The sequence below is a fragment of the Zosterops lateralis genome (genome assembly GCF_965231275.1).
Source record: "Zosterops lateralis genome assembly, chromosome: 4".
NCBI classification, from domain to species: Eukaryota; Metazoa; Chordata; class Aves; order Passeriformes; family Zosteropidae; genus Zosterops; species Zosterops lateralis.
This window is the reverse complement of record NC_139765.1, coordinates 17122884-17147203: the sequence shown is the minus strand read 5'-3', so window position 1 is coordinate 17147203 and position 24320 is coordinate 17122884. Positions and strand designations below refer to the sequence as shown.

At 38.5% G+C, this 24320-nt stretch overlaps 1 protein-coding gene across 3 annotated transcripts in view; it reads right to left on the bottom strand.

Moving 5' to 3' along the window:
• The window catches only part of IPO8 (importin 8), a 52413-nt gene that overhangs the window by 13970 nt on the left and 14123 nt on the right, over positions 1-24320 (bottom strand). For 2 of the 3 annotated variants that reach the window (XM_083859490.1, XM_083859492.1), the window contains exons 6-20: positions 23280-23369; positions 22790-22884; positions 22122-22206; positions 12634-12768; positions 11700-11799; positions 9971-10047; positions 8584-8700; positions 6231-6320; positions 5438-5603; positions 4848-5008; positions 4300-4425; positions 3591-3657; positions 2823-2948; positions 2258-2355; positions 1134-1229 (exon numbers count right to left, since the gene is read on the bottom strand). In XM_083859490.1, coding sequence (XP_083715616.1) covers positions 1134-1229; positions 2258-2355; positions 2823-2948; positions 3591-3657; positions 4300-4425; positions 4848-5008; positions 5438-5603; positions 6231-6320; positions 8584-8700; positions 9971-10047; positions 11700-11799; positions 12634-12768; positions 22122-22206; positions 22790-22884; positions 23280-23369 — 1629 coding nt within the window. The remainder of the gene's footprint in view (positions 1-1133; positions 1230-2257; positions 2356-2822; positions 2949-3590; positions 3658-4299; positions 4426-4847; positions 5009-5437; positions 5604-6230; positions 6321-8583; positions 8701-9970; positions 10048-11699; positions 11800-12633; positions 12769-22121; positions 22207-22789; positions 22885-23279; positions 23370-24320) is intronic. The other variant, XM_083859491.1, reaches the window with a different exon arrangement.

Sequence of the window (24320 nt, the reverse complement as noted above, 5' to 3'; positions counted from 1 at the left end):
TAGAAAAAAGCTCAAGACATTCTCATCTTTAAAGAAATACACCAAACAATTTCAAAACTAACAGGCATTAGAAATTAAACTACCTAAATCCATAAGAAGTTTTTCCTAATAAATCTAAAGTGATGTTAATTTTTTTATAAAAGTTTAAAATTAGTATATTCAGATAAAAGCAGACATGCACATATTTCTTAACAATGAAATAGGTATCTTCTAAACACATTTATATTTCAATGGGCAAATTTATACTTTACAAAAATTTGGGAAGCATTACAAAAGTTTTAGTTTATGAGTTTCAGTTTAGTGTGCAATCACTTTAATTCACAGAGTTGTAAAGCTCAAGTAAGCCTTTCACCACATACGTATTTCAATGCAAATGCAATGAATTCACTTTAAACTCTTCCAGATTTCTTTTAAAAATAGGATCTTTTAGAGAACAGTTCTATCTTCAATTACTTCAGACTTACACTAGTAAAATTATACATATATAAAGCTGTATACATAGTTTCAGTGAAATTAACTGAAAATTTATCCCTGATAAATTATCCATGGATTGCACCGTGGCAACATCAAACATGATACGTCAAGGTAATTTAGTCTCATTATATGAGTCCAGAATTTGGACGTTAATAGGAAAAAGATTACTTTCTAAAAAGGTTTTGTAAGAAACTCTGGACAATTGTGATTGTTTCTCCCTGCAATCACAATCCAGCCATGTTAAAAAATCTGCACTTCCAAATGCACCAAGTAATTTAAAACATTAAAAAGTTCCTACAGCTTGGAGAAACAATAGCAGTTGGATATATATACAGTTAACCTCTCAGTCACAGTAGTTTTAACTATGCGTTTTGCATCAAAAGGGAAATTCTATTGAGAGAAAGCAAAAAAGGACAATCTTACACAACATACTATATCCTTATAATTCAGTCCATATACATTTTGTGGTCATGCCAATTAATATCTCGTCTCAAAACCAAAAAACCCCAACCTTAAAAACTTTCCTGAGTTCATTTACTTGTTTCTGTCTTTCTCCCTACCTTACATTTCCCTCAAATTCTCTAATTCCAGCTGTTGCTCTCAGGAGTCATGGATCATTAGAAAGCAATAAAAGTGAAAACCCGTTCAATATGTATCACCTGGTCAATGCCCCGTCCTTTGCACTGAAGGACAATCACTTCTAGGAGTTTGGCTGCATGGCACTCTGCATCTTCTCCTGCATCTCCTGTCAGTACCTAACAAATAGAGTAACAGTTTTATTTATCAGTAGTCACTGACAACACTGAAAGCAAGTGCTCCTGTACCTGCATACATCCGAAACTCTCTTCACAGCATATACACATGTATTCATGCTAAATTTTGTGAGGAATTAAGACACATAATTCACCTCTACAGGACATAAACAAGAATAAGTGGCTAAGGGTGAATTTTAAAAACCAGAAGAAATTGCTGTAGTTCTTACAGAATGTTATATTCTTTATATTTCTCCACTTTCCCTTTTTGAGAAAGAAACGTCACTTAGAAGAATCACTGATGTTTTCCACATTGTGCTTCCATATTTTCACTTCAATTATAATAGTCACTGGCAGATTAACAGCCTGGCAAAGTGAAGTGCTATGTCTAGGCTAGTTTCTGATTAAGAACAAGATATATCAATCATTCTGTGTGTAGGCACATGCATACGAAACTGAGTGCTTCATCTCAGTACATTTCAACCCCATGGTCACTGTCAATCAAACCTGACAGAACAAGCAAAATTTTCACATTTAAATACACTAAGTTTCTTAAAAATAAGCAGGTAGCTAGATGGCTAACACTCTCTAATGCCTCAAATCAGAGGAAGACTGCAGCATGATCTCATACTTTATTATACATGAGAGACTCAACATAGAAGAGAAACAAGATAAATGTAGGAAGAACTTCAAATGAGTTCACACCTTAGCTGACAACCACAGAGTTCAAGTGCAAAATACACAACCCAAGGAAATCAGGCTTCATTATTCCCTACCTACCAAAATAGCTCTCCATAGAAGAGACTCAAGATATGCAGCAACTTTCTAGCACACAGGATTTTTGCAAGTAATTTTTTTAAAGCATGTCACTTAAAAAGTGTGAAGGTGCTGTGTGTGCTCAGAACTGAGTCAATACCAAAAATCACTCAGTTCTGAACTGCTTGGCCACTATGTGGCATGTTTAGGTCACTCAGCTCCTCTAAGTGTTATGTACCAGTGATAAGCACAACAGCAAGAATCAGAAGCCTTACCTTTTTACACATAGAGTAAATGATTTCTAAATGCTTTGGGTTAGATAGTAAAGTATCAGTGTCAATGGTCACATAATTATGCAAGAGAGGCATCATATCTGCAGAACAGGGAAAAGAGAAAAATTTACAGAAAATGCTAACCAGAGAGGTAGTCCTAAAGGGGAATTCATTAGCTTAAGCTTCTTGAATATGGTTGGAAATGCAAACTCTGTGAAAGTCTTTTCTGAAAGAATTCTACATAAAATGCACTATGTAGGGTGAATTCTTGGAACTAGAATAGGACTACATTTTAATTAATCGATTTGCAGTTTCACATTAACTTTGAATATTCAACTTTCTTTGAGTTCAGGACCCCTACAACTGATCACATTGACAGATTTGAACATGCTTCTCCTACTTAAATATCTCCTATTACACTCCCACACTAAACAGACGGTCAGGGCATGACTCAAATACATGATCATTTTAAACCAAGACACGAAATGGAAGCAACCTTTTATCAGGGTGGGTTTTAGAGGTGAATTCTCAAATAGTAAAAACACCATTAGAATAGAAGTGAGTTTACCTGCAAAGTATTCAAAGCAATCCTGCTGGAAAACCTCATACAGAACACCTAAAAGCTGCCACATCTGAGGTGAAATAATTTGGCATGTTAAGCTGAAGGCCAAGGACAGAATTTCTTCATAAAACTCTGCAAAAAGTAAACAATTTGAAGCAGGGTGCTTTACAAAATAAATTTAACTTGCAAATACCTTGAAATCTGAAACCGAGTCCTGAGTCATGAACAACTAGAAGACAGCAATCAGAAACTAAACCATACATAGAAAAATAAAGCAAATTGTAAAAGACTCTTTCAGACAGGCCTTATATTGGCTATAGTTACAATGATATGCATAGTTTTCCACTATAAATATACACTAAAAAATACATCAGCAGCACATTAAAGACAATGCTTCTAATTGATTTACTGAAAAATATTTTTTTCTCAGCCTCTGTTTTTTCTGCAAGGCCTTATCACAAAACTGTAATTTTTAGTGCAGCATACTGATAAAGCAGTAATTTAATTTCAGACTATGTCCATAAGAGATTAATGTAATTGTAGACATTGTCCTCTAACACAATTAGCCAGAATTATAATCAGAACAGCATCTTCAGCTTTTGACCTCCAAAACACAATAGCCAATCTGAATAATGTACAAGAGTAGATCAGGAGAAACAAATTACAGTGGTAAAGTAATGATTTTTTTCTTTAAAGAAACACACACAAAAAGACGAAATTCTGTTCTGGAAGATAGTAATTAATTTACATGTTTTTACATGTCTCTAAACATACCTATAACATGTTTCTGCAAAACAAGGCCAATGATCTGTAAACAAATGCTCTCCAGCTGTTGAGTGATCTGAAATAAAAACACAAAGCAGTTTATTAAAAAAATTAGAAATACAGCAATCAAATAAATGTATTTGACTCATTCAGTTTGAGAAGTTCTTCAAATCAAAAAGGCTTTTACCATTTTTTAAATGCTGAATAAACAATCACAATATTATGAAATAAGGTCTCCCCAATGCAGAAAGAACCTCTTTACCCTGAACATGTGATATTAGGACATACATTGCAACCACAACTGGAAGACCTATTCCTAGGAATTCCATTCAAGAAATTGCTGGGTAAACTAGAGATATGGGTCATCACTGCAAAAAACTAGCCTTATGCAAAATATTCCTCCTTAAATTCTACTTTAAAACTCTATAATACAACTAGTTATTGTGAAGAAAATTAACTCTACCCAACCAAAACCAGCACATTCCAATAGTGTTTACCAAGTAAGGGCTAATGATTTTACCCTTTGGGACATAAATTCCCTTGAAGTTGAAAGCTAAACAATTAATAAATCACAAAAGTAAACTGGCCTTTAAATTCATCAGAGATGGCTTGGTACCATCATGTTGTAGTAAATACAAGTTTATGGCAAATGATGCAACATACACAGAAGTACTTGTTGTCATGAATGAAAGGAGGCAAGTACAAAGGAAAATCTCACCTCCTTGTGATCTTCCACAACTGTCAGGATTGTGTCAATTGTGTGCAAGATGCCCATAGCCATAACTGTTTTGTCCTCTACTTCCTCATATTCCTCACTCTGAAGTACTTTACCAAATATTTCAGCCTGTGAACAAAACCAACCGACTTGACATTCTAGAGCAAACCCGTGTTTCTAATTTGTCATTCAACACCAAGGCAGTTAATGCAGCAGCAGCAATGCCTTATCTGTAAGAGCTGTCAGCACTGAAAAATATGCTTGCTACTTTTGAAAGGGGAACATAGCAAATTAAAATCTCCTCTTTTTTTAGAGGTCTACGTTAAGTCATTTGAAATGCTAAATAGTTAGAGCTTGGCTCCTTAAAACCCGTGACACAAATCAGTATCCTTGAAACACCTATAGGTTGTAAAGATGCTTTATACAGAAAAAACCCCATAAATATTGCAAATACTACTTTAAACGGTGTGCACTTCAAGCGGAGTTCATTAAATGTTTACCAAACTAGGCATTTGCTTCTGACTGGACTGGAGTTTTACTATTCCTCTTACCAGATGTTGAGTCATGTCCACAGCAATAGTAGCAACTTCCTGGCTGTACTCATAGATCATCTTCTGGATTATATTCGTGAGATCATCATTTTCTGTCTCTCTGACAATATGCAGGAGCTCCTGCATCACTGGCCTCACATAAGGCTTCACGTATTCCTTGGCTAAAAGATCAATAGAAACTAGGTGAAATCAACTATCGATAAACACAAATATACAGCATCTCCAAACTGCAAGGTAGCTGACTACTCATGAACAAAGTAAGATTTTTAATTTGAATTCACTACAGAAATAAAGAAGACAAAAAACACACCCAAGGCAATTTTATAGTTCATAACTTGTAGACAGAGTAAATAAATTGTGTAATATTGAAATGCCACCTACAGCAAAAATCCAGTTTTGAAGGAACACTTTCTCTCATATATAAATTCTGGGATGTAATGAGCAAGTGAATCTGTCTAAACATGATAAAATATTCTGAAATCTGTGTCCTTAAATGACAGAAATGTTTAGATAAATCTGCACCAACCTCCTCATCTTGACAAAAAAATCAATAGACCAGTATATACAGATGATGAATCACTGTCATATACCTTGCTCTTGGTTGCTTATTAAGGTCTGAAGGGCTATGGCTGCTTCTACTTTGACAGGCATCTCCTTATCATCAATCAGGCTCTTCTTTGCCAGCTCTACTGCATTCCTCAGGTTTAGCTCATTGTGAAATTTCAAAGCACTGAATGAATGAAGTACCCAACAGGACTGCAAGGCAAAAAGAGAAACAAGTTAGGGACTATGGCAATTATAAGTATTTCTAACTGAGCCAAAACTAATGCTATCTCTGTTTGCATGCATTGCTTCCCCTCCCCTCCCCCCACTTAATTAGGGTGTATTCCTTCATTATATGTAACGCAGGTATTGCACTCAAGCAGTTCTGTATTATACTTTCCCAAATTTCAATAAATTCAGTGTGCCCATAATTTGGTCCTTTTGAGGGAAATAAAATCAGAAAAAACCAATGAAAACTGTTTGTCCATGACTGATATTGGCACCTGAGGATTTTCTTTAAAGCAACACTCAAATTGACATTACCTACCTGTGGAAATCCTGCCTACTCTTCACAGCCATCTCTGCTAATGAAAAATGGCCACAATTGCTGCTCAAATTCTCAAGTTTGATTGAACATTAATACAACACAGACCCTCCATCAATACCTTTACTGGAAAAATCATTTTTAAAATCAAAACTAGAAAAAATACTGCACAAGAATGTAATTTTAAATTTTACTATGCATGTACCTAATTTCTTTCAGTAACATTCATAATGAAATCAAACTGCCAAGGAAGGAACTCTGGCAAATACTGGAATTGATGTAACAGGTGAACTTACTCGAGCTCTGAGGTATCCCAGGTTAGACATGAACAAGGGAAACACATGATTCTGTAACATCAGCTCCATTTGATCCTTGAAGACACTTTTCTGTTGGAGTAAGGGAAAATTAATTTTGGAGACCATTAATTTTACATATTTCTTTCTAGCCCATGATGCATTTCAAATATCAACCATGGGAAATACAATTCTTTGTCTATATAATAAAGGTATCCTCCAACAAAGAGAACTGGATCCCTTACCTTGAACAGAACCAACCCAAAAGCACAGCAAGTTCAAAACCAGGTAAGTGAAAGAACTGTACATATAATATTCAACTTGGCATTGTTCATTACAACATGTAAACTGGAATTTTCATGTTATTTAAGGCAATTAATTCCAGCTGATTTTTCTTAAAAACTAACAAGGATCAATAACCTAGTAATTCCATTCTTCCTAAAAGAAGTACATATATACCTGAAGATAAATATGGACTTAGTATGGAACAGATCTGAGTTTCAAATGACCTACTGTTACTCTAAGTATCAAAACTTACTATTTTGGGCACTACATCAACAAATCCCATCTTTTTTCATGTTTATTAATGGATGAAGGTAATTCCCTTCTGACAGAAATTTCCTTAGCTGAAGAAGGATACTGGAGTTATTCTTCATCATCCCAACCTTACCAAATCCCAAAATACTCACAGGAAGCTAGAACCCACATGAAGATTTGAGACTTCCCTTATAGTCCCAGAATAATAGAAAAGATACATGCTAGGGATGCTGTTACCATCCAAAGGAATGATTCAGTGGCTAAGACAGAAGAGCCTGAAATGGGACACTCAATACAATGTGTATCTTACGTGATCATACTTTATTTCACCAATGCATAAAGCATTTTTTCCACACTTATCCCCTCGCCTTCACAGAGCTGGATGAAGGACTGGGCAGAGAAAAAACAGAGAGAAAGGAAAATACTGTTCCTTTGCGCACACTAGCCAGAAGTTTGTAGGCATTGAAATGGAGCTGCTGTGGGGAGCCAGGCGGCTCAGGCAGGACCATTGTGTCTATGAGCTCCTTAGACTCTGTATCTCAGCCAGCTCAAGGAAAGCCAGAAAGCACTTACAAATCCAGAACTTTATATGGAAACAGTTTTGATGGAGTGTTTCAATGTGGCAAATTCCAAATGCAAGAAATTCAGATTTTAAAGGGGTCTGTAGTGTTTGGGGTTATTACTCTTTGATAAGGTACAATATAACCTCACGTTTCAGGACTGAAAATTTCAAACAGGAGCAGAATACTGGAATAAATCCCATTTTTTCCCCTCAGGACAGAGATAAATATGTTAATATGTTGTGTCTCCTCACAACACACACAGTGTCATCCTCTTTCACTGTTGTACTCCAGCATGAGGAAGGGCAATTACAATCCAAAATAATCTACAAAAATTCTGCAAAAGCTACTGATGTTTCAGGATTAAAGATCAGAAAATGGACTGGTAAAAAACCAGATGGTAAATGTTGGTAAGATGTTGATTGCAATATGAAGACACATCCTGCACAGTGAGACAATTCAGATAAAATATAATAAATTACTTTTTAAAAGAAGCCTCCAGCACAAGATCACCATTCTCATACTAAAAGTGACAATGTTTTGGCAATTACTTGTCACATGAACCAAAGGCATATTTTGGATGCCACCATCTAAAAAAAGCACCAGGAAAACTGTAATCAATACCAATTAGAGAGCAACAGTGTGCATTAAATTTGGATTCAGATTCCAGAAAAATACCCAAAATTCTGAAGGTACTGTCTATTAAAAAATGGAGGAAGGCTCTTTGTTCTCTCCAGCTTGTTTTTCAAAACTCCCAACTGGGAGATGAAATAGGATTTAAAGCCACATATTAAAAAGTGAAAAAGTTGGAAAGCTAGACAGAACATTCCTGTAACATGTTAAGTAAACCTTTTCCTGGAACCAGAAGAAGCTCGTAACAGTGCAGGCTGTTGGGGAATTTCATAAAGAATCATAAGCAATGTTGCTGATGGAATGCATGTTTGCTTTCTTAACACTTCCGTTTTACTAGTAAAGCAGGAGGAGACCAAGGGACTGGAGTGTAACAAACAAACAGAGCTTTGTAAAAACATGAGAAGGAAAATCTGTGTAAAAAACTGTGATATAAAAATCAGGAAAGAATGTTAATATTTTTGAATAAACAGACTCTCATATTCTGATTGCAATCAGAGTGCAATTTCTCTACAGATTTTGTAAATCTGGCTAAGGGCTAGTCATAATTCATAAAGTAAGACTATTTTATTTTAAATTACAGTTGATAGCAAAAATTGCAAACTTCCTTCATTTCTTTACCCACTTACCTTCAGTAAAATATCTGCTAGGGATCCTATAACATGCAAAGCTCCATCTTTTTTCCTTGGATCAATGTTCGGCTCCGTCAGAATCTGGTAGCAATATGCCATCATTTTTGGTAAGACCTACGCAAGACAGAATACACACAATCCCCTTTAGTCAAGTTATTTTAATACATTGTTTAAAAAATTCATGACATTTTCAAGAAGAAATGTTGTCTTGGCCAAAGCAATGTGAGGTATTAAATGTAGCATCTTTCAATAATTAAAGTGTAAAACTTTGGAATTTTCAACTTTTCAGCCTAACTGGTCAAAATTAGATTATTCTCCTTGAAATTTCACATTACTAATAGCAAGTAAGGTACTTTTGTTACTGTCTTGAGGCAAATCAAAAAAGGCAACAAAAAGGCAAGAGACTCGAACAGCAGCTCATCCACTTTTCCCTTTAAGTTCTTTTCTGGCTTGTCTCACACATAAATATAAATACGTATGTGTATGTACATATATATGAATATATATTTTTTTCAAGGAGAGCTTGGACTAAAACATCATAAACTTAATCTGATCTATTGATTTTGGCAGTAGTTTCTAAAGCTGTCTAGACTTAGAAAAGTTTCTTGGCAAAACTAATGGCTGAATGTGATTTCCACACCCATTATGTCCTTTTCAAGCATGCACTTTGATGGTCTAAATACAAATTATGAAAATTAGAAGGCAGATCAGTAAACAAGCACTGTTTTGACAATAAAAAAGTAAAAAGGTCATATTCCACCTATTCCACCTAACGCAAAGACTGTGCTCCCCTCTGAAAATCCACCTGGAAATGGAGCTCCATGATTACTGGACGTTAAAATGGAACCTAGGAAAACATTCGCCATTTTAGCCAACTGTGCTTTCCAGGGCTTGCCTGGGTATTTTTGTACAGGTCACTGTAAATACAGAAAGATTTACAGAAAAGTTAAATTCTCATTTAAAGAGCAGCAGCATGAAATGGGTTTTGTCCTTGCTAATTTCATTGCTATTAAGGAGGATTTTCAATAGCATTAGTGAAAATTAATAATGATCAGGTCCACTTCCCTCCTGCTACAGTTTGTGATGCTGAGAACAGCTGTGACGGAGGCTGTTTGTAAAACTGGGAAAATCTATTCCAATATATCTACTCCAACCCATTCTGTATCTGGCAGATGCATTTTAAATCTGCAAGAAGAATCCACTTAGTATTTATACACACCACATTTTAACTCTCCCCAAACTGATAGCATTCAGCCAGGAAGCATTTGACTACGTAGCAGTAAGTATATTTTTCAAGACTAGCTTCCTGTAGCATCTTCAAATATAAGAGGAAAATAATATTATTAAGGAAAATTCAAATAATTAAAACCCACTAGTTTCATACCTCTTTTCTCTTCTTTGCAGCAGTGTAAAGGAGATTCTGCGCTGCTGTTGTTGTGGATGCATAGTCCTCAAATACATCTAAACAAAATGGGGAGAAAAACCCATACAAAATTCTTTTCTGAATAATAAATTTTTTATAAACCATCTTGGTTTTGGGATATCACAAAATCTGGATGAATACAAAACCTCAAAATTATTGACATGATTGTCTTCACTTTGTGGTTAAAGAGTCAGACCCAAGCCTATGTCACACACTTAACTTCTTTTGCTTTCCAAATCCACTGCCATTCTCCATTCCCTTAATTAAGAATATGCTATTTATTCATTAGGTCTTTTGAGACCATATACAAGGGATAAAAAATCCTGTCTCTTTTTTTTAAATTAAAACCCCTATAGGAAGAACAACAATACACTCCAATAACATCTGTGTACCATGTGTACACATTTTTACTTGATTTTTTGAAAACCTCATGGGAAACTTTTTGTACATAAAATCTACTTAGATCTGGAGTAGTTTTTTATCTGCTGAAAGATCAAGTTTTTTCGTTTCATTCATTGCAACTAAACCTCCTCTGTCGATATTGAAAGTATAATTTATATCTTGAAAAAAAAATCTGTTCTGCAAATACATTCTAATCCAAACATCCCCACACAAACTGAATTAAACTAAAAGATCTTAAAACACTATCTTAAAATGTGATTTAAATTACACACCAACTTTTCCTGAAAACTTTAAGATCTTAAACATCATTAGGAAATACTACCAGATCACTGGAATTTTTGTTTCAAACAAAGAAGTGCCTCACTGAACTTCCATTTAATGTGCTTTGACACTTGAGGGTAATGTACTTCGAGTGGTTTTTTACCTTCCATGATACAATCGGAATCTGTACTTAACTGCCTCAGTTACACATAAAAGTAAGATTCACTACCTACACAGAAAGAACAGAATTCACACACCAAAAATCAAGGATGTATTTATACCCTAGGGATCAACACCATATTGTAATTAATTATTTTTTATTTTTAATTATTCTATGAATATTTAAATTCCAGTTTCATGCACACTAATCCCAAATCAACTAATTAAAGTTTCCCAAATGCTGCATATATATATCTCTGTGGTGCCTGGCTCGCATGAGTTTTCCAGCTAAAATTGCTATATTTTTAAAGTACACTTCCTTTTTTCAATGACATGACTCTTTCAATAAATGTAATTATTCAAAATATGGCTCAGTGTGTTATTCTCAAGATTTTGCACTGTGTCTTTTGAAAGACTATATATATCTAATTGTCTTACAATTGAGCAGTAATAAGTAGCAGAAAAATGCTGAAGGCACTGACATTTTTCAACAGGGAAAGAATAAGTCAGGCCTCTTCTCGTCAAAATAAGAGCTGCAGGAACCTGCAGATGGCTGGCACACTTGCAAGGCAGGATTCTGAAACGGGCATTAACAAGGGAGCACACCAGTCTAATTGGGCTGCTATGAGCACAGGTGAAGTAGGAAAAAAAAAAACTCTGATAGAAATCATTTAGTTCACAGCTGCCAGCCAAACAGCCCAAACTCACTTGATCCACCACCTGCTTTTAACTACAGATGGGTGAGATTTAAGAAAAAAGTTTTCTTGTTCCTATTGTTCAGGTGAAGAGAGACATTACAGTGGCCATGCTGATCACTGGAACTACAGGGTACAGTTATGACGCAAGCGAAAAAATGAAGCCAAATTACCAAATTTCATGCGGATATATTCATATGGATCCTCTTGCCAGAGCTCCTCATCCTCATCTTTGTAGCACATCAGAGAGAATATCACCTCTTCTGTTATAGTCTAATTTTAGAAAAACCAAATATATATAAGTACACATAAAATCAAATTCCAGTACAGTTGCCCTCCACCATGCGCTAATTTATTAGACCAATTTTTCAAGAGAGTTACATTCCTTTAAGCAGCACTCTTTTAGTTTGTCTACCAGAAACAAAACCACAGTATTAAAGGTACTTTCCCTTTGAAACAGTTCCAGATAGCAGCAGTAATTATACAATATATCTTTATAGTATTACATTACCATGCACAAAATACACTTCAGGACATAAGTCTGTACACAGCAGAATATTACATTCTGCAAAAGGAAATCACCAATGCAATACTTAACATGAGAATGTATTTCAGAGTTCCTCCCCTTAAAAGTCATGGAATTAACTAACTACAAAAGGGATCTTGTAATATGAAAAAATATAACAGCAGGAAAATCACTTTTCATTTGTTCTTTAGTTCACTTATAAAACATGTCCTTAAAAGAGCATTTAGTTCCTCTTAGATGAATGTTCTCTTTATGCACTCTCTTTGCACTACAATCAAAAATCTAAGACAATTCTGAACACTAGGAACTAATAAAAGCCAGAACACTATGACTTTCTAGCAGACTGTAAAAATTAAAACAAATAACTTACGGAACAGAATCTTTGATTAAGTTAACATTATCTGCAATAAAAGGTAGTCACATATTGCAAAACACAACCAATGTGTGTAGAAATGCTATTTTATTTTCCAGATCAATTGCTGAATGATTCATGAGACCTCTAAAAACACAAAACTTGGGGGGCTGGGGGTTGTTTTTTAATCCCTCTGATGACACGCATTGACTGGGTTTTAAGCACTGACCTGTATGTGTGGCTTCATTTGCTTCCAGGTTATAGAGTGAATCACCCCTTGGTTCAGATAATTCAATGTTTGCTGAAGAACACGTGGTGCAACATAGTCCTTTTGCCTGTACTGGTCTAAAATTCTTAAGAGAACCTAAAGAAATGACAAATTGGTATTTTTAAATGAAGATGGATAGAATTTTCCATCTTTCCATCTTTTTCCACAAACATGCATAAATGTTCACTTCCTTAGTGAATATACATGAACAGATAAAGCAGTTTTACAGCAGATGTTCTAGCATTAGAAATCATTATAATGCCTTTGATCCAAAAATCATAAAGAATTTAAATATCAAGGTTCTAATCCTGCAAACATTTATGCAGATGTCCACCTTTACAACTAGCCCTACCATGTGATCACTTGTGATTATAAACAAGAGATCTACTTCAATAGTGAGAGCCTCACAGTTTACAGAGGCCTCAGCAAAATCTGGAATAGGTAAGGAAAAGGCACAGTGAGACTTTCAAACTGGTGGCTTCTATACGTGCTAAGTGGTGTCTGCATTCGTATTTAATGACAGGTCCCTAAAGAAGACAAATTGCTTTGGAAGAACAGTGATGAGAACAGAAATACTAAACCAGGAAAGAAAAAAAGGTTCACCTAAGCTCTGAATTAGAAGAGCTGCAAACCCCTTAACTTCAATTACCTATTGTAGCCATCAGATATTATCACCTGGCATGCTATTACAAACTATCACACGAAGTTTCCTTGGTATAAAAGTTTCCTCTACCAAGAAAAAAACACAGTACAAAGCTACTAATCTGCACTAATGGCAGGGGAATTATTAGTAAGTGTAAAGAAGTGGCATATATATGAATAAAAATCAAGGGCAATGCTTAACAAATTCTGCTTCAGAACATAATAATAAATTTCATTTTGAATATCGCTCCTCCATTAGGGATACTAAGTTTGATGTTAAGTCCTTTATATTTGTTGTGGTTTGAAAGCAAAACGAGTGAGAGGCTCCAAGTCAGAGATATAATTTAATAAGAAGAAAGGTAAAAAGGTAAAAACAAAATAAAATAAATGCAATAACACAAAGGATCACTGACAAGGTCAGAATACAACCTGAGCAGGATGGTGGAAGCAGTCCAGGTGAAGTGCTCTTCCTGAAGCAGTGATCCTGTAGAAAGGTCTGGGAGCTCTGGTCCTCTGGGAATCCAGTGGGTAAATGCTACCTGCACTGTCCCACATACCAGCTTATATCCAGGTGAGAATGCTTGGCTCCTCCCCCTGAGCAGAGCATCTCACAATAGCATGAGAAGTGTGAAATGGGTCCTTGATGGCCCATTAACAGAGATAACCCCTGGAGGGAGTTACCCGTGACTCATGGGCCATTAGCAGAAGACACCCCCAAAGGCGTTAATGGGCCATTAGCAGAAGACACTCCAAAGGCCATTAGCAGCAAAGGCAGGGGGCTTGGGAAAATACTAGCCCACCTGGTTTCAACAGTTCAGGAAGATGGTGATAGAATAAATACTTTGTGTACATCCTACACTGCAACCCAGGACATAATCCACCCCTTATTCTATTACCATCTACATAATATCCAAATCAGTACATTCTTACAAAGATATGCATACACATAGAGAATTAAATGTTACACACTGTTCTCACTTAAAATTAAGTCTCCCTGTGGTACACAATGGGTTTCCCCATCTTTCTGCATTACCCACCAGGTGTGACCAGGTCCTTGAGCAAAAACAATCCCACGGATGGGTTTGCCTTTTCCTGAGGCAGGATTAATCCAAACAGTCTTCTCTAAAATGCCTTTCATATGCACTGCAGGGACTTTATCTCCATCCACTGTGTGCAAGGGTTCAGACTGGGCAGGACCACTTTGACTAATAGACCTTCGGGTGTTGACTATCCAGGTAGCTTTGGCTAAGTTCATTTCCCAATTCTTGAAGGTCCCTCCGCCAAGTGCCTTCAGGGCAGTCTTTAGTAGTCCATTGCACTGTTCAACTTTTCCGGCAGCTGGTGCGTGATAAGGAATGTGATATATCCATTCAATACCGTGTTCTCTGGCCCAGGTGTTTATAAGGCTGTTTTTGAAATGGGTCCCATTGTCCGACTCAATTCTCTCGGGGGTGCCGTGTCTCCACAGGACTTGTTTTTCCAGGCCCAGGATGGTGTTCCGGGCAGTGGCATGAGGCACAGGGTAGGTTTCCAGCCATCCAGTGGTGGCTTCCACCATGGTCAGCACGTAGCGCTTTCCTTGGCGGGTTTGGGGAAGGGTGATGTAGTCAATTTGCCAGGCTTCCCCATACGATGATGTTGTCGATGTACTGCAGATGTTCCGGAGCCTCACCTTTCTCCAGTGCAGCCTGGATCAGCCCATGGCAGATGGTGGGGCTGTGTTTCCACCCCTGGGGCAGTCGGTTACAGGTGTACTGCACGCCTCTCCAGGTGAAAGCAAACTGGGGCCTGCACTGTGCTGCCAAAGGAATGGAGAAGAAGGCATTGGCAATGTCAATGGTCGCATACCACTTTGCTGCCTTGGACTCCAGCTCATATTGAAGCTCTAACATGTCTGGTACAGCAGCACTCAGTGGTGGCGTGACTTCATTCAGAGCACGGTAATCCACCGTCAGTCTCCATTCTCCACCGGACTTACGCACAGGCCATATTGGGCTGTTGAAAGGTGAATGAGTCTTACTGACCACCCCTTGGCTCTCCAGTTTACGGATCATTTCATGTATGGGAATCACAGAGTCTCTGTCAGTGCAGTATTGGCGGCGGTGTACTGTTGTTGTGGCAGTTGGTACCTGTTGTTCTTCGACTCTCAGCAGTCCCACAGCAGAGGGGTCATCTGAGAGACCAGGCAAAGTATTCAACTGTCTGATGTTTTCTTTCTCAACTGCCGCTATTCCAAATGCCCAGTGATATCCCTTCGGGTCTTTGAAATATCTATTCCTGAGATAGTCTATGCCGAGAATGCATGGCGCCTCTGGACCAGTTGCAATGGGGTGTTTTTGCCACTCGTTCCCAGTTAAACTCACTTTAGCCTCTAATACAGTCAGTTCCTGGGACCCTCCTGTCACCTCAGAAATAGAGATGGATTCTGTTCCTACATACATTGATGGCATCATGGTACATTGGGCCCCAGTGTCAATCAATGCCGTATATTCTTGTGGGTCAGATGTGCCAGGCCATCAGATCCACACAGACCAGTAGATCCGATTGTCCCTTTCCTCTTCCTGGCAAGAGGCAGGGCACCCCTATTCCTGGTCATGGCATACATTGTTCTCCTCCTGTACGTATGTTTCTGAGGTCCCTTCCAGAGGATCAGTCATATCATCATTCCTGTACTGTCTGGAGTTCTGAGAGACTGGGGCAACCTTGATTCTAGATGGGCTTCTTGTGGTAGGTGTTCCTCTTTTCAGTTCACGTACCCAGGCTGCTAAGGCGGAAGTGGGTTTTCCATCCCACTTCTTCATATCTTCTCCATGCTCTTGAAGAAAAGACCAGAGGTTACCCTGTGGTGTGTATCCTCTCTCCCTGGCTGGGGGACGCCTGCTCCTAATGGCAGAGACTCTCGTCAGCTCTGGTGAGATATGGTAAATTTCTTCCTTAAGTTCTTTTAATTTCTGATGGCCTTCTTCAATCAAGCTCTGGACTTGCTCAGCCAGTCGCGTTTCCACAGATGAGACATGGGTGCGAACTGGGGCGATGACAGTGTCCTCATAAATTCTTAATTTATTAGCCAAGACACCCACCTTGTCCTCACCTTCCCTCCATTGCAGTGTTGCCAGGTAACGTGAGTGCATCTCTGGTCCAAGTCGTGCAAGTTTCAGCCACATTCGTGATGTGCACTGGACATCATCTGGGTTTTTAGGAAATCTCTCGTTTTCTGAAAAAATGATCTCCAGCACAGCCAATTCCCTCAGACATTGGATACCTTATTCTATTGTGCTCCATTTGCCTTGGTGCACTTGGAGGTCTTCTTTACAAAGGTATCTGTCTTTCACACTTGTTAGCAGTCGCTGCCAGAGGCTGAGAGGTTCTTGGGTTTTCCCAATCCCCTGGTCAATGACCACATCCCGGGACAGTGATCCCAGTTGCCTGGCCTCAATTCCATCCAGAATGGTGTCATTGGCTGCAGCGTCCCAGATGCAGAGCAGCCAGATCAGGATGGACTCGTTGGTCTGGCGGGTGAATTCCCTTCGTAGGTCACGCAACTCACCCAGGGATAGAGAGCGAGTAATAATCTCTATCTCTGTCTCCTCTGCTGGCTGCAAAGGTCCTGCTGCATCCTCGTCAGTCACTACATAGACTGATTTGCTCATTGACTTCTTTTTCTGAGTGGTGGCAACTGCTACTGGTTTAGGTGGTTCCAGTTCAGTGACGGTTTGTGTGGAGATGCTGGCAGCACCTTTGGTTCCTTTCTCCTCTGTGACAGTCTGTGTAGACACGGACACTGTTGATTCATTTTTGGCTTCTTTCTCCTCTCCAGTGGTCTGTGTAGATGAGGACACTGTTGTCTTGCCTTGGTTCCCTTCTCCTCTGTATTGGTCTGTAGACGTGGACACTGTTGATTCACTTTTGGCTTCTTTCTCCTCTGCAATGGTCTGTGTAGATGATGATGCTGTTGTTTTGCTTCTCTTTCCCTCTTCCTTAAGAACACACTGTATCACACCATGTAGTGTTTTAATCCTAAGCATGGTGCAGAAAAAACAAAGGGCTGTGCAGAGAAGAGAAAGCAGGACTAACAATAACATAATACTGTCCTTGGCCTCCAGAGGGTACTCAATATTTTCAAAAACTGCTGTGTGGTGCCTAAAAAGCTGGAAAAAAATCATTCTTTACTCCTCCCCACAGGGGCTGAGTGAGATTGTTGAAGCCCTAGATGTAGCATCCTAGACCAGGACACGAATCCAAAACTGGGTATATATTTTGAATGCTGTTCATTGCCTCGGAGTTTATCAAGCAATGGACATAGTAGACCAATAAGGCAATTTTAGTACCATACCCTGGTCTACACAGGAGCATTAAGGCCGGCAGATAGTACCTCATGTGCGGAAAAATATAGAGAGATAGGTATAAGACACATGTAAGCATGTTGAGCATCATAGCAAACAGGTGTCTTCTCAAATACAAAACTGTAGTTCTGACTTTTCTCAGAGCCTCGTGCCCCACGTTGGGCACCAAAAAATGTTGGGGTTTGAAAGCAAAATGAATGAGAGGCTCCAAGTCAGAGATATAATTTAATAAGAAGAAAGGTAAAAAGGTAAAAACAAAATAAAATAAATACAATAACACAAAGGATCACTGACAGAGTCAGAATACAACCTGAGCAGGACGGTGGTAGCAGTCCAGGTGAGGTGCTCTTCCTGAAGTAGTGATCTTGTAGAAAGGTCTGGTAGCTCTGCTCTTCTGGGAATCCAGTATAAGTGCCCTTGCACTGTCCCACATACCAGCTTATATCTAGGTGAGAATGCTTGGCTCCTCCCCCTGGGCAGAGCATCTCACAATAGCATGAGAAGTGTGAAATGGGTCCTTGATGGCCCATTAACAGAGATAACCCCTGGAGGGAGTTACCTGTGACTCATGGGCCATTAGCAGAAGACACCCCCAAAGTCATTAGCAGAAGACACCCCAAAGGCGTTAATGTGCCATTAGCAGGAAACACTCCAAAGGCCATTAGCAGAAGAGGCAGGGGGCTTGGGAAAACACTAGCCCACCTGGTTTCAACAGTTCATGAAGATGGTGATAGAATAAATACTTGGTGTACATCCTACACTGCAACCCAGGAAAGTTTGGCAGCAACAAGGGGAATGGCTGCAACATGTAATTAAGGGTGAAGCAGAAGATACACTTCAAACCCTTGAGTTGAAAGCAGTGTGTTGGGCTTTGCAGACTTAGAACAAAGAACCACTATATGTTGTGTCAGATTCTTTGTATGTAGTTGGAGTTGTGCAGAGAATTGAAGATGGACTCCTCAGGCAACCCCAAAATCAGCGTCTTGGAGAACTGTTTTTACAGCTGAGAAGTGTGTTGAACCAACGCCATCATGGTCTTCTGTGTTATGCACATCCGAAGCCATCAGTGCAACAGAGGTTTGGGAGAAGGCAACGCATGATGCTGCAGTCAGCTGTGTTGTCCATGCTCCTCCCGAGAACAAGTTTGAAAAGGCTCGCAACAGTCATGAAACATTTCATCAAAATGCACGAGCCTTGCACAGACAATTTCAGATTCCTTTAAGTGATGCACAAGGAATTGTGTGTGCCTGCCCTCAATGCAGTCATCACGGGCCCGGACTGGGGCTAGGTACAAACCCAAAGGGACTGAAAGCTTTAGAACTGTGGCAAATGGATGTGACTCATTTTCCAGAGTTTGGCAAATTAAAATATGTTCATGTCACAATTAATACTTATTCTAAATTCATTTGGGCAACAGCACAGCCAGAAGAAAAAGCTTTGCATGTAGAAAGACATCTGTCTGTTTGTTTTGCAATCATGGGTGTGCCTGTGGAAATCAAAACCGACAATGGTCCAGCCTATGTCGGTCAGCGAGTCGCAAAATTTATGCAAAAATGGGGAGTGAAACATACCACAGAGATTCCTCACTCTCCCACAGGTCAAGCTATTGTAGAAAAGGCAAACCGCACCCTGAAAGACTATTTTGCAAAACAAAAACAGACTGATAACACTGATGTAGTTAGTAGACTATTAAAAGTATTGCTCACTTTAAATTACTTATGTTTGGCAGAAGGTCGCGAAGAACCTGCGGTTGTGATACATCATCACGCAGTAAAAGAGGAAAGGCCGCAGGCAATTCCAGGACTTTATGTTTATCATAAAAACATGCGTACGGGTAAGTGGCAAAGACCGAGTCAAGTGTTGTTTAATGGTCGAAGATACATGTGTGTGTCCACAGACGCTGGTCCTGTCTGGGTGCCGAGTCAATTTACCCGTGTGTGTCCTCCGGAAAAAATACCATCAGACAGCAAAGACAACCCGGACGACAACAATCTGCCTGGAACACCTTCTGACGATCCTGAACTTAACTGAAATTAATTTTAAGTGTGTGAAATTAGCAGTTTGTATAGTTATAGTTACAGAAGTTAGAAATTATAAGTGTTTGTAATAAAATATTGAAGGTAAGGACCAAAAGTACCAGCAAAATAATGTGGATTGAACTGTTTGCTTTTCAAATTGTTTTAACAGGAAGTGTGGTTGGAGTGCTTGACGTTGACAAACGAGAAAACATGTGGGTCACATGGGCCAATCGAACTGGACAAGATTCATTTTGTTTGTCTTTAGCAACACCGTCCAGCCCTTTTCGCACCTGTTTAATTGGAGTTCCACTGCTTTCGCATGACAGAGTTCAAAAGCTGGACTCAAGCTAAAATATATCCTAATTTAACGGAAGCTTGAAACGCATGGTGCCACCAACCTGTTAAGTCCACTCACACACAGTCTGAAACTTGGTGTGAAATCCATGAAATCCCAAAAAATGATTTAGGAACACAAGCTGTTGCAATTGTGCAAAATCTCAAAGTAGTAAGTACTGAGCCACAAAAATTTTATCTCCTTGGTTCTGTACCAAGCAATTATTGCTTGACATTTGGTCATGTACAACAATCCAAAGTTGGCAACACTTAGTTGTTTCCTAAATCCTCATTGTATTATAACAATACAGAGTACTGCAACAATTGGACACAACTTGTAATGCCATCACACAATGTTGCAAGAAAATTGCCACCTGGAGTTTTTCTCATTTGTGGAGATGGAGCGTGGTCTGCAGTACCCCAAGGAGCTGCAGGAGGTCCATGCTATTTTGGAAAATTAACCCTGTTTGCTCCTTCCATTCATCAAATTACAAAATTTTCACAAACACCACGACAATCAAAATGCAATGCCCTCAGATTGGATCCCAATTGTAAATCATCAGTATCGTTGTTGGGACCCCAACTGTAATAGTAGCATCAATTTTTGTCCCAGGTGTTGGAACATCGCAAGCTCTCACCCAGTTACGAACCCTACCTTGTTGGACATCAAAACAAATTAACATAACATCTGACGTGTTGAGTGAACTTGCTGCAGATGTTGCGGCTACCCGCCAGGCAGTGCTTCAGAACAGAGCTGCCATCAACTTCCTGCTCCTTGCTCAAGGACATGGGTGCAAGGAATTTGAAGGCATGTGCTGCATGAATTTGTCAGATCACTCTCATTCAATTTATGGATAGCTTAAACAGCTGAGAAATAACATGGGAGAAATTGTTGTTACTAATACTCCGTTTGACAACTGGATCAGTTCACTTGGATTTGCTGGTTGGATCAAAGATTTGATCCGTTTTGGAATTCTTGTTTTTATTGTCATTTTAATCATACTAGTTGTTGTACCTTGTGTGTTAAAGTGTGTGCAAAAAGCAATTAGTTGTGCCATTGACTCAGTTTGGGTACTTCAAAAAGAAAAAGGGGGATTTATTACGGATTTCCTCAGGAAAGGAGGGCACGATGTGTATTTAGACCTTCTTGTACTACCCTAACTGAGGCCTAGCTGAGGCCTAGCTGAGGCCTGGTTGAGGACTAGCTGGGGCCTAGTTGGGGCCCAAGGCCTATGACACAGCAAAAATTTTTGAGCTAGTTGTGGCGCAGTTAGAATTAGGTATTAAGTTGTTTGGGAAAGATAATAGGGTGTTGAAGGTCACTGAATAGAATTGTTAGCATGCAGGTGTAAGCCACCTTAAGGATGAACTAAACAATGTATGTTTACATTTTTTCTTCTTTTGTGTGCCAATGAAAAAGTTGTTACATGTATAAACAATGTAGAATAGTATAAAACGGACTTTGTAGAATTAACCATACTGGTCGTATCTGCGTCTAGTCTAACCCTCTCTTATCAGGATCCTGTCTTCAATCAGAACTGAACTGTCTCCACACACCATGTTAAATACAAATAATTAGCATTCCCTAACAAAAGTAATTTCCTTGCAAATGGTGAATTTAGGCTATATTTTCATATAATATGCTTTCCAGATATAAAATAACACTCATTGCTGTTCTCCAGACATCTTCTAATCTGCTTGTATATTGAAATAAAACAGTATCACTGGATTAGTGTGCCTAAGTTGTTTGCAGACAAAGCACTTGGGAAAGGCACGCCTGGAAATATACCCTTCTATGAAATGAGGCTTCTGCACCAAAAGTGTTCCTCTGAGTTGTATCTAGAGTATGTTTACACAAAGATAACACCATTTTATCAGCACTCACCTTTTCTGAGAGTTTTCCTCCAAGGCTTTTGAGTTGCTGAAAATTTGTATTATTATACCTCAGCTGCATGGCACTGAGCTGTAAAGAACTTCTTAGTCGCTACAAGGAAAACCTGCCAGACTCTTAATTTTTGTTTAATAAATGAATGTCCATACAACCACACTGGTAAAAAGTAATACATTTCTTCGGTCAAAATAATGCAATTCATAAAATATTAATTGTGCTTACCTGTTGTATGCCCACAGCATAGGTTTTTAAAAAGAAGTCTGAGAATTCAAAGTATTCTTTAGTTACATTTCCAGGACTTCCATATCTTTAAAAGGAAAAGGACACATATTTACACTGAGAAGTCTGCGGTGTCAGGAAAATACAGTACTTCCTAAACCATAAAGGACTCTGAGTGGTCTTGCATCAGTGAAGGAAAATTTTATCACAGGCTCCTTCTAAGCCATCCTTTCCCCTATAACACCTCAGTCTCCTTTTCTTTTCTTAAATTAGCCTACGGTAAGATACTATACTCAAGTATACTATACTAAACATGCCTGACATTTTATCATAAGCTCTGTAACTTCCATGTTTCTGGATTTCTTTTCAAATCTTCCCCTGCCTTTATGTTTGAGAATATAAACACTTGTAGCTGGGTGTAGTAAAATAAATATGTAGTTAGATAGATTTACTTTTCCTGTGGGGCAAGTTTCTTGCCATCTTAAGGGAATCAAATCATTCCACTAAAAGCTGAGACCAGTGGTTGTGCCAGTACAAGGCAGAGGACAGCAGCAGGAAAACCTCTTCAGTAACCACAAGCTGTTTAATTGATCAAACTGTCTTCTCTACTTGCATGTCAAATAATGGTACAGGACTTGTAACCCAAATTTAGGTTTTAATCAGTTTGTTACCGTTCAAAGAGACGAGCTACAATATGCAATGCCCACTTCTTGCATTTCCACCACACCAGCTCCGGTCTATCATCTTCATCAATTTGCAAAGTCTCCTACAAACAAACACATTTGTTTTAAATTAGTTACGTCATTTGTTGAGAGCAATTATGCTTTAAACATTCCTTGCTGAATAAACTAATACAAAACACACAGCATGGACTAAAGCTTTGATTCTGGTAACAGTTATATGACACTCAGGAACTTTCAATTATCTTAATTAACCAGTATAATGTGTATGTACAATACCTGCACAATGCCTGTACTTTAATTTCAAAATTATGCATATTTAAAAAATTGAAATTCTCAGATACACTTGAATACTACACCAATCTGGCTCAAAAATCCAAGGATAAGAATCTTAAGTTGAACACTTAGAAAATCTTTACACTGACTGTTCTTCAAATGCCAACATATAAGTATCAGAGGCCTTTATAATGCTAAAACTCACCAGTGGTACATTTCTGTCAATGATGGTCCGGAAGATCTCCATCCACTGAGTCATAGTCTGGTTATTCACCAACTGGAGGGGCAATGCATACTGTAGTAAGGGAAAAAACACAGGTATGTAATACTATTTTTCTCTGTAAAAGGCAGCTCTTTCTGCAGGAGTTACATTCTAAGAAAGATGAGGTTTTAAGTAAAATTGTAACAAATTATGTTAGATATCAACATTTGTCTAACTGCATCTCTCTTGGTACAATTTGAAGAGGAATTTCTGACCAGACATAATTTGAGGAAAGTTCCTTGGTCTACTCTTTTTGTTTTTCTTCTTCACAACAGCCCGGGTACTTTTTAGAACCACAGCAGTATCAGTATTACAGGGTTTGAGCAAACCAATAGCATTTAACAAGCAAAATGCCACTAACTACTGGCAGAGCCAGAGGACACAGTCTCAAGCTGTGCCAAGGGAGTATAGGTTGGACATTAGAAAAAAGTTTTTTATGGAAAGAATGATCAAGTGCTGGAATGGTCTGCCCGGGGAGGTAGTGGAGTCACCATCCCTGGACATGTCTAAAAGATGACGGGATGTGGCACTTGGTCCTATGGTTTAGTTGACCTGTTAGGGCTGGGTTGGACTCAATGACCTTGAAGGTCTCTTCCAACCCAGTGACTCACTGCTACCTAGCTACTATCAAGTAAACTTCACATCTCTACAAAATCCAAAGAAAAGTGACAATATTCAGGCAAGTTATTAAAAAGAAAAATAGGATTTTGGTATTTTTTAAATTCTCCATCCATTTAGTAACAAACTATTTTAGCTTTTTAACACACAGTAAGAATTCACAGGCTGTTCCTTATGAAGGATCTGGTTTGGTTTCTGATCCTCTGTAAGTACTCCTTCACCAAACTCTTCTCAGTAAAAGCCAAACTCATCTCTCTAAAGTGCATGTGCCTCAATACATAGTATCTGCCAGATTTTCAGCAGATAATGAGAAATGCCTCCTAGTGAAGTGCAGCATTTGACAATCACACTACAATATTCATTACT